The following is a 10,829-nucleotide window of genomic DNA, read 5'->3' as shown; positions in this document are numbered from 1 at the left end:
TTTGCTTTCAATTTTATCACTTTCAATCAGTCTTACGTAATCCGATGTCACACCTTCCCGTCGTTTTGAGCCATTGTTTTTATTGTCGAAATAATTGTCATTTTATGCAGTTTGTGCTGCAACGATGCTGACGTGTATCTTTTCACAATATTCTACTTTCCTTATTTGTATTTGATAAACATTCAACATAGAATATCAATGAAAGTTGCTTATTGTTTTTTTTTTTTTGCTGTAATTAACCTTTTCGTTAGAAATAGACAATTAACTTTACCGATTTGCGGGTGTCGATATATTGTCCAAATACTCGAAATCTGCACCGGACATAGGATACCCGGTGAGCACCCAGCCGTTGTCGATGCAGTCCTTCAAACAAATCAAACTTGAAACTTGCAGTGACGGCTATCATTACTACTACTGTCTTTACCCGAGGGTGCAAGGGATGCATGGCATTCGGGCCGGGAACAGGGATCAAGGGTGTGAACCCCTCATCCGCCAAAAAATATCACCAGAAAAAGGAGCGCCCAATTTTAAAAAAGAAACATTTTTTTTTTAGAAATGGCGTGCAGACTGCATCTCGCTCCCCGACGCGAACTCCAATATGATTAAGACTATAAGTGAATGAATGAATGTAAGATGGAATAAAATTGGCAATCAAATGAATGAAAAATTATAATAATCTATCAAACCCGTTCCATAAGCCGACGCTTCACAATTTCAGCTTTAGTCTGCACGCTGACGCCGTACTTGCGCAGCTTCTCGCCAATATCGTCCTTCTTCTCCTTAGCTTCGGCGAATAAATCTTCGAAATGCACTGGAAGCCATTTGGCAGTTTACGCAATAGTCGTGACAAGGCATACAAGGCAAATCCATGTCGCAATCGGTTAAGGATATCTTTAATCATTAGCATTACTATTTGAACTACATTTTACCTACTTACCATCTGGTTCGGTCTATTTAGTCACAATTCGCTGATCCAGGAATTCCCAGGCTGCAAAAAATAATCTAATTTAATGCCTAAGCAGCTGACAACACAAACCACATACTATTTTCTTAATAATAGTACATTTATATTTTTAGTTACCATACACCAATCCAAAATGTTTAGCAAGCGTCATAGCCTGTGAACGCCTGCCGGAGCCCCTGGGCCCTATGATGAGCACGCGGTACACGCCAGGCGCGCCGACCACGTGGTGTCCCTGCTTGGGACCTTGCGCCCCGGCTGCGCAAGCGCGCACCCCGTTGAAACATTTTGTCGCGACTTTGTCGAGGTCGTCGTCGGGATCTACGTGGACTTCCTGTTAGGACATAATTTACCATTTCACGTTGTGACCAATTCATTAAAAAACTTTAGATCACTTATTTAAGAACACACTATGCATGGTAAAGTTCTACAAGTATAAATGCAGATTGCTTAAACTACACAAAGAAGTCTCGAACTAAGAATAAGTTACAAGTTCTGTGCAGTGGTCTCTACTACCTTCAAGGTAGCCTTATAAGCAAACTTGAGCCCTTCGAAGTCCTGCTGGAAGAAATTCCTGGCGCGAGCGTGCGTTGTGCGCGGGCTGCTCGGGCGCCGGCGTCGGCATCAGCACCAGCGTCACCGTCGGCAGCACACCGTCCTGTTGCAGGCAGCGCGCCTCGCGCACCGTGCACGGGTGATCTTAAAGATAACTAACTCGTTACAAAGAGACACTACCATTAAAACAAACGATATCATTAATATAAAGGATCAAATAATAATCAGACCGAGCTTTATAATTATTCAGGCCTCAGGAGAATAAAGGAAAGGCGCTATAATGTATAACAAGATGTATTTTCGATTTATGTTTTAACTTTGAAAAATAAAACATGAGTCTAACAATTTGTTTAGTCATTACAACAATTTACATAATTGCTATTGTTATTTTAGAAGGCTCCACGCACGCAAAATACTGCGATCTAAGCATAAATGATTCTGACTGGCTGATTCCGTTAAAATGATGCCGTTTCCAAATTAGATTTTGAAGCATATACCTCATATCGTGTAATTTTACTCCACAAAAAACATTTTTTTGGGTGCCTCACCTATTAGGTATACCTCCGGGCGATTCCTTGTTAACCAAATTTCGGCCACGTCGGCCAATCTCAACGGAGATCAGCCAGGTATGTAGGAGTTATTATAGTGCACAAGTGTGTGCGCAACACACAGGTGCGCTCTCTGTTCCTTCACGCTCATAGTCTGGTGAGATGACAAATCCGACATAACCGGAGAGAGATCAGGCGCAGGACCAACGGCTTTACATGCTTTGCGAGGCACGGGGTATCACATCGAAATCTTCCTGAATCCGAGGTGTGACTGAGTAATTTTAAAGATGGAAAACCACGTCAAAATTATTTTGGCCCGACCGGGATTCGAACCCGAGGTAACAGCGCGGTAGTAGTATTTCTATGGTATACGACAACTACACCGCTAAGGCAGTCAGCCTCTGTGCAGTGTGTACGAATGAATTTCAACTTATCTAAATTCTATAGGTAATCATTCGTTACCAAACATGAGCCAACCGGCCTGTGCAACGGGTTCCTTCTCTGTCAGCATCTTGGTGACTTGCGACATCAGCACCGGCGACACGCAGCCCGGCACGTACTCGTCGTGCTACGCGGTGACATTATTACATTACTTGAACATAACTTATGCGTATTTATTGTACGTGCTAACATTTGCAAGTAATGCATATTATGTATACTTATTGATTGAAGTTCTGTCAATCAATCTCATATAATAATGAGTAATACATCCAATTATATATAATACATAAGATTTATTGGCAATATATCAATAATACGTCAATGGAAATAAACACAGATTAAATACAGTATATGCTCGTATAGAATTTGAGCTACTTGTCTCTTAAGGAAAATAAAAAATATTTTACAAAATCAAGGTGGAAAAGTTTAAACTGACCGTTTAGTTCCATTAGTTTGTTTGTGTTGGTTAGTTTTAGAACAGGCTGAGCGACATGAAATGAATTTCATATTTTACCTTCTCGTAGCGATCCATCACCACTCTACGGGTGATGACGAAAAATCCGAGGTCTTTGATCATCTGCTTAGCGAGATCTTTAATATCTGCATGAAAAAATGGCTCAAAATATACCATAGTAAACGAAGATTAGTAGTAACAATACACGTTTGCGATAGAGTGGGGCAAACACATGGACACGTATCCAGATTACGGTTTTGTTTTAAACATTCCAAACATAGGACAATCCACCGCACACGGGTCGACTAATAGCAGAATAAAATATGTAATTAAGTAATTAGGTTCTAACATCAAATATGTCCATCGTATGCTGCGTCGGAAGTATTTTATATGACATTGTATGTATTTCGTGTTTCCTAGCATAATGACACAGGAAATAAATAATCACATGCATACAACAGAGTATAAGTTTAAAAATGTGTTATTCAAACAGTTTATTTACCAATCCATTTCAACTGGGGAGAAACAAGTAAAATGACCCTGTCGATATCTTTAGAGCAATGTAGTTGGCGGCCGACATACACCTTCATGTGCTTCAGATGATCTTTCGGTAAATTAACGACTAGGTCTTTCACCATATCCTATAAAGTATGTGTTTCCGATAAATAAATACACCGAAAATCTCAGAAATCTCAGAAATCCCATTCCGTTGGGAATGGGATGGATTTCTGAGACGGATATCGAAGGTAGGTTTACAGAATTTGATCTAAATCCAACTTTAGCTGCCTACGCTATTTTAAAATTGCGGTATTCCTTCGTGTTTATCGTTATTTCTCGCTTACTTCTACACTGAAGAGATTTTTAGGTTCCTATTAAGAACCTTAAATTAGAGCTGTCCATAATAACTCTAAAGGCATGAAAATCCTTTAATCCTTAGGCAAGTCATGAGCGTGTTAAAGAAAAGTTGTAGCCACTTATTATCTTGTGGTACTCTCTGCCGAGATGCAGTACATAATAAAAGATGACTTTTTATTATTATCATTTCAGTAGAGAATTTTATGAAAAATATTAGTAAGCCGACTTACTTTGAATATTTTGTAAATTCTGTATTTTTCGAGGTACGGTACAAAACTCTCGGGCATTGTTAGCGGTCTCTTCGTAGCATCTGTTTCAGTCATTTTAAAGTAATAAATTACTTGTTTTATACACCAGTTTACGATATGTTGGCTATAATAATTACAGTAAATGAACAAGGAGACATGATAATGCCAAAGAGAATTGTATGCAAAGAGAATATAATGAAAATATATATATTACAATTCTCTTTGATGAAAATGCTTGAATCTCAGAACCAAAGAGAATTATAATATATAGGAACTAGTACTCTGAGACTAGTAAGGCCCAGAGCTAGTACGTACTCTTGTGCGTACTTTTGTCACGCGCAACTTTTGTCATACCTGCTCATAATTCATTGAGGACGTGCTAATCTTATAATTTTATTAAGCCTATAGGCTAAAGGGCCATTAGCGGTTGGGTAAAATAGTTATTTGGGATAAGAAAACTGCATAACTTCTAGATTTAGGAAGGAATCAAATTTTTGTAGAAAACCCGTGTCAAAGTGTTTCAGTTGCAAGAACGTAGTTCCCTTGCCATATTTTTTCTCATTACACAGCTGATAAAAGCCGTCACGGTATGATAATGATGACATCTCACATGTGTTTTAGAGGTTATGTTTATGATGTGTTTACGTAACAAACGATTTCTTTTAGGCTTTACCGGCTTGATGCGGACTTCGGAACAATGTGATATCAGGTCAGATGTCACCGATGCTAGCCGATAGCATGATCAAGTTGTAAAACACCATGTGATGCCGACGCGAGTAGCTCGGCCCGAGGTCACTGTTTTTTTTGCTCTAATTGCAATAAAATTGCGTCGTTGAGATCGGCCAGTCGCCGATCGGCGGTCTGATGCATAGTATCCGTGTTTGTAGTGTAGTGAATAGAATAGTTGTAAGAATGGTTTCGACTAAGAATAGTTATGAGGTATGTGAAATGAAGCATTATATAAAATTTAGTTTTGTTTTATGAGACTTGTGTTTACTAATAGTTAATGTTTGTACAGGACGCAGTTGGTAAATTAAACAAGTTGCAGTCGAATAAATCGACAATAGAACAGATAAGGAAGGAAAAGGCTGGACATGTAAGTATTTTCTTTCATTAAGTATTGCATTTCCTTGTGATAAGCAAGATTATTATTTTCTACCACGTCACTACTCACTATAGACAATAAGCGGTTGTTAATTATTATATTACGTTCAAACCATAATGTTAGAAATAATAAATAAAAGATAGTAAAAATTAATCCAGGTACTCACTGAATAAAAAAAACATATATATTTTCTGTAACTCTACATTATCTCTAATAACATAACAGGCGTAATTAATTCAAAAGAATCTAATTAATCTAGCAAAAGCTATCCAATCCAATTGTTCTTACATGAAGTGAAGTTTCTTGAGCCACAAAAAATTTACACAGGAAACAGTTCAAGGTTGCATTCTATAGTAATTTCTTTTACGTTTTACCCATTTACTTAATTAGCTTAAGTCTTATCAGTTTCATTTATCATGTTTTGAATTCAATCAACACAGTATTAATAAAGAAAACCTTCCTAGTTCCAAAATATTTTTTTATATGGCTTTACACGATATATTACATTGATTGCAAGTGCCTTAAAAATATTATAATTATACTGACTGTATGCTTGTTTAAGAAAAAAAATTGCTATTAGAAGTGTGTAATAAATTATAAATTATAATGAATATAATTTATAGTAACTAAGAGCTTGTAAATACTATTAAGGTTTATACTATTTAAATAAAAAAGTATTGCCTAGCTTAACACTCTGCATGGTATATTTGTTATCCAAAAATATATATTATTTTTTCTTTTTCTCGGTATTGATACAATGATATGTTAAAATCGGTGACAGCTTCATATACCTACTTTTTAATATTGTAGTTCTGATACTACTACTTCTAATAAACATGCAGTAAAAAGTCTATAATAAAAGTAGGAATACGCTTTCTTATCAATGAAATTCTTTACACAAACTATCGTGAACTAATTTTGTTTTCATTCACAAAAGTATATTTGTGTTTTTTATTCATAAGAATTTAGGCACGGTTCAAATTCAAAGCCAAGTTCTATTAATATCCGTTGAACCATTTTGGTGGCAGTGTTTACCAACTGGTTAAACTAAATTTATTTAAAATAGAATTACTCTGAAGTGATTTCTTAATATTATTATTATTAAATAATGCGAAAACCGGTTATGCACGAATCGGAATCATACAATGAGCTTTCTGTGCAATTTTTTTTATTATTGTTTAATATTCTGTCCAAATATTACAACTTACTACTTATTATGGTTTAAAAATTCATTTAATTTCGCCTAGTCGCCAAATTTCGAAAACTACGTATTTAAGTAGTACTTAATAATATTCCATTGGCAATCTTTGGATACGGAACCCTATAAATAGCTATTCTGTAATCATCTCACTCACATCCATAGATTAGTTGATGACAGTTTGCGACACATGATGGCATTAGGGCCGATCTTAGAAATCATTATGAAATATTTTCGAATACTATTAGCTCGCGGTGAAATCAACAATCTCCATGTGGAAATCGTTTCCACACAGTTGCATAGCCAATTATATGACATTCAATGGCGTTACTTTCGGATTTTGTTTCCGCTTCTGTATAAGTAATTAATTATGATTTTTAGTAGTCTATTTGTCTTGTATTTTTGTGTATTTTTGTGAAAAAAGTGGGCTGATGGTAGGAAATATTTTATATCCGCCCGGATAGCGACTACCCTACACAAGGTGCTAAAACCCGCCGTAGTGGCACACGTCAGTGTGTCGCGTTCCGGATCACCCTGTGTATATCCGGTTTCAACAGGACGGCATATTTATGTCGACTGCGGAATAATCATCTCTCGTCAGTCGACATTCTATTGGACCTCACTCCACTGACCATCAGGTGCAGTTGAATCATGTTGCGGTGACCGTATAAAAAAAACTTATAGCGTGCAACTTGGCAAATGTAACCAGCGATAATTTTATAAATCGCTGCTATATTTTTTGTAATGTCTATCATGTTCGAATACGTAGCGTATGATTATAGTATAGACTACGTGATTCGTCTATGTTGACATAAATTATTATCTAAAATTACATGAATCTTCAATTCCGCGGTAAAAATTGAAGTAATATTATCTGTTAGTGCGAAGGTTACCAATCTTTTTGGTATACACGTTTATTTATAAATCAATATGTTGTATTCCTGATCTATGTTATAAATAAGGAGCTAACTAGGAAGTTGTCAAATAATAATTTTTGTTATATGTGATCATTCGTTAGTAGCAAGAACTAGTAGTAATATCATAATATGTAGATAGGCTAAAAATCACAAAAAGTTTAGACTATATATCTGTAAATGGATAACAGACGTGTTTTACTGAGAATCGAGTCATATTAGTCCATTGATAATTCATTTATGCCAATGCGCCATTCAAAATGCTGCTACACGTGACGTCATTCGTATTTGCATGATACGATCGGTGATACACCGCGCCGTTTCTAAGAAGGAATATTAAAGTTTTGAATCACATGGTTCTTATTCCCGGTCACAAGTTATTTTGTCAGTTTATAACAAGCACGTACCTAACATACATACCTGTTATAAAATATGAAATTGGCAAATGTAGAGAAGACTATTGTACGCTAGTCGCTAATATTACGAAATTACCATAACAGTTACACTGACATAGAAAATAAGGCCCCAGGTGTGATTTAATAAAAGTCGTTCCTTGAAATGGTGTGGAAGCGCGCGTACTGCGCATAACTCATAGCATGCAATACCTTATTATTCTTACTTCCTGCCTCTATCGCACTTCAATGGGCGACGGCGCACAATTCTTTCCGCATGATGCAAAAACACAGTTTCTGGGAAACTCGTGTTTTATAGAGATTTCTCACGAACCCATCACATTGTTATGAAAGCTATGTAATACGTTATTGATTTATTTTGACTGCCTCGGTGGCGTAGTTGTGTTGCGTGAACGGTACGACACCGCTGCAGTTCCGGGTTCAAATTTCGGATGGGGCAAACGATATTGAGGATTTCTGTTCACTCTCAGCCCGGAGTCTAGAAATAGTACCGATATAGCTTCGTCCCCTATTTCTTGATGGGACGGAACTCAAATGGCGAAAAGTTGCCATCCTGGTTGTATCTCCGCTTACGCCTTTGGAGATAAACGCGTGGTGTGTTGTTTGTTGTGTCTAATTTTGTCTAAAACTATCGATATTGAAAGGGTAAAATCCATAAAAGGAAACCTGCATAAGGTTTCCTCACGATGTTTTCCTTCACCGTTAAAGCAAGCGATAATTCACAAAGAATACACACATAATTTTAGAAAAGTCAGAGGTGTGTGCTCGGCAGTCGGTTCCAACTAGACTATCGCCACTTGTATAAATAAAGAGAAGTACTTTGTGGCAACTGGGATAAGACCGGCTAGCCTTCGTTTCTAAAAATGCATGAATCGAATCTAAATAATGAATAATGTTTTACAGGATAAAATATTTCATTTCATTCTTGGTCTGTTATCGATCATTAAATGTATTTACTAATTAAGCGATCGTACTTTATAACGATTTCAATGCATTACGAAAGCCGTTAAGAATGAATCGCGTGTTTTGGATTACTTATTTCATTTATCGGGATAATTAGCAAAATTTTACGCTCTAGATAATGTTTCTCGTTGTTTATTTTGTGCTGCCCTCCTAAGGCCTTATTAAGCATAATTATAGTGTCTTACAATAATATATCAATTAATTATACCTAGAGTATTATAACACTCGTAGTTATTATATCTGGTCAGAGATGTTTCCGTTACCTTTTGGTCACTACTTAAAAATTAATCTTCAAGATTATGTTTGTTTTTTTATATCAGATTACTTCCTACACCTACTGTGGCCAGTGTCTCAACTAACAGGGCAGTAATAATGGCCTAATCGGTCGAAATATTTCCCCTAAATTCATGATCGCCATACAAGCTTTGATCACGTTGTACATATATTTTTTGTTTATTTTCAGAAATGCACAAATGTAGAAGACATGGAATATTATTTGAAGAGGACGGGTGTGTCTCTATCGAAATTGGACGAAATGTCTGTGATACACGTCGCCGGGACCAAAGGGAAGGTAATGTATTAAATTCACCAGATCCAGTGGACGCCGTGGGGAATCCAATAGATCTGTATAATGTTAGGGACTAGACCCGGCGGTCGTCTCGATACAAGCAATTAACTTACGCTAACTTAATTTCGGGCAATTTTTTGATGTCCAAAATATTTATTTTTATTGAAATTTTAAATTACATAAATAAATTATTTAGAAAGCTGTAGTACAATTTCCCATTACATTAGCTAATTAATTTACATTAGCGGAAATATAACAAGTATAGTCCTGCAAGTTCCAAATTTTGCAGAAGGCTGGTTATCGTGACTGTTTACACGTCAAAAATGTCTTTTCTTGCTAATCTAAACCCCGCTTTACAATACTGCAAATATAGCCAAAATACACTAATCATGTAATTGTCATTTTAGGGTTCAACAAGTGCGATGTGCGAGTCGATACTCCGTATCACGGGTTCCGCACAGGTTCTACTCCTCGCCGCACCTCGTGGCGGTCAGGAGCGGATACGGCTCGACGGGAAGGTCGTCTCCGAAGAACAGTTCGCGCATTACTTCCACGAGGTTTACGGGAAACTGGACTGCTAGTAAGGTAGTTGCATTGTAAATGTAATATTAACACAGTAAACGATTATTTTTGTTCGTAACACAATGGGAATTAATATTTATAGAGGCTTGGTTGGGTAACACTTGGTTGTTAACCCGTATTCGTGCATGAAAGACTTTACTCAAATTCGGGCACCTGATGCATTTATTACATTGCTTCTTCGGAGAGCGACACTACTCATCGTGACGAGGTCCGAAGTACTGCTTGACATTTGAAAGAAAAACTCCGTCAGGTAACCAAAACGAAAGTAGTTCGAATAAGGGCGTACTCGACTGCGTTCATTTACATTTAGTTGTTTGTCCGAATTTTATAATCGACGGCAATCGAATTTGAGCTAACGACCAAGTGTAATTGGGTATTTGACATAGTAAAGAAATAAATAAATTTGGTATTGAACATTATATAATTTAAGGTGTTAATTAAGAATATTTGACTTAAATTACAAATAAAAATTTATTTAATATTTTATTTTCCTAAATAAAATAAGAGTTTTGAATCTGTGCATCATTAACAAGAAACGTCTCATGAAAGAGCAGACAGAGAACGTGACGTCACGATGTATTATATGTAATGTCTTGTCTATTGGTCTTGTAATTCCCAAAAGATTTTGGCGCGTTTCGCATGTTTCATTAATATTTATTTGATTATTTTGTGTCCAAAGTGCACTTCACCGAAAAACAAACATGGAAATTGGTTTTATTCAAGCGGACAGTGCAAATTTGCCAAAAATTGTGTCTTTTATGATCGCAAATTTCTTTGCCTCAAACTCGGACTTTTGTTCTGCAGAATTGAGGAACGTAGAAACTTCATTGTAAGTACAAAACTATCCTTTTCTGATATTTTGTTCAATTCACAATAGATTACAGTTTGATTTATGTACTTAGCCTTATTTTGTTTTGCTATAAAATAACCTTCGTGTCATGCATATGATAGGTACATGTTTACTTTGTAGACTATAAATACAAATAATACATTTATTACGTTACCAATAAAATCATAACTTATA

The 10,829-nt window shown here is 36.3% G+C and overlaps 2 protein-coding genes across 2 annotated transcripts; one reads left to right on the top strand and one right to left on the bottom strand.

The window, feature by feature from the left end:
• Positions 1 to 271: 271 nt before the first annotated feature.
• LOC119193122 (adenylate kinase 8-like) lies at positions 272 to 4,243 on the bottom strand (the record flags this gene model as incomplete). The annotated part of the gene is given in 9 exon segments (XM_037446780.1): positions 272 to 363; positions 687 to 811; positions 1,082 to 1,295; positions 1,478 to 1,573; positions 1,575 to 1,660; positions 2,527 to 2,632; positions 3,020 to 3,105; positions 3,462 to 3,600; positions 4,045 to 4,243. Coding segments are annotated over 9 exon segments (1,037 nt in total), but the record flags the coding sequence as incomplete, so codon positions are not given.
• A 370-nt stretch (positions 4,244 to 4,613) lies between these two features.
• LOC119193121 (folylpolyglutamate synthase-like) lies at positions 4,614 to 9,804 on the top strand. Its single transcript, XM_037446779.1, has 5 exons — positions 4,614 to 4,649; positions 4,729 to 5,001; positions 5,081 to 5,158; positions 9,119 to 9,226; positions 9,631 to 9,804. Exons 2-5 carry the CDS (start codon positions 4,927 to 4,929, stop codon positions 9,802 to 9,804), a joined length of 435 nt encoding a protein of 144 aa, XP_037302676.1. The 5' UTR covers positions 4,614 to 4,649; positions 4,729 to 4,926.
• The last annotated feature ends 1,025 nt before the right edge of the window (positions 9,805 to 10,829 follow it).

Source organism: Manduca sexta, unplaced genomic scaffold (assembly GCF_014839805.1).
Source record: "Manduca sexta isolate Smith_Timp_Sample1 unplaced genomic scaffold, JHU_Msex_v1.0 HiC_scaffold_3622, whole genome shotgun sequence".
In the NCBI taxonomy this organism is placed as follows: Eukaryota; Metazoa; Arthropoda; class Insecta; order Lepidoptera; family Sphingidae; genus Manduca; species Manduca sexta.
This window is presented reverse-complemented; position numbering and strand designations above follow the sequence as displayed.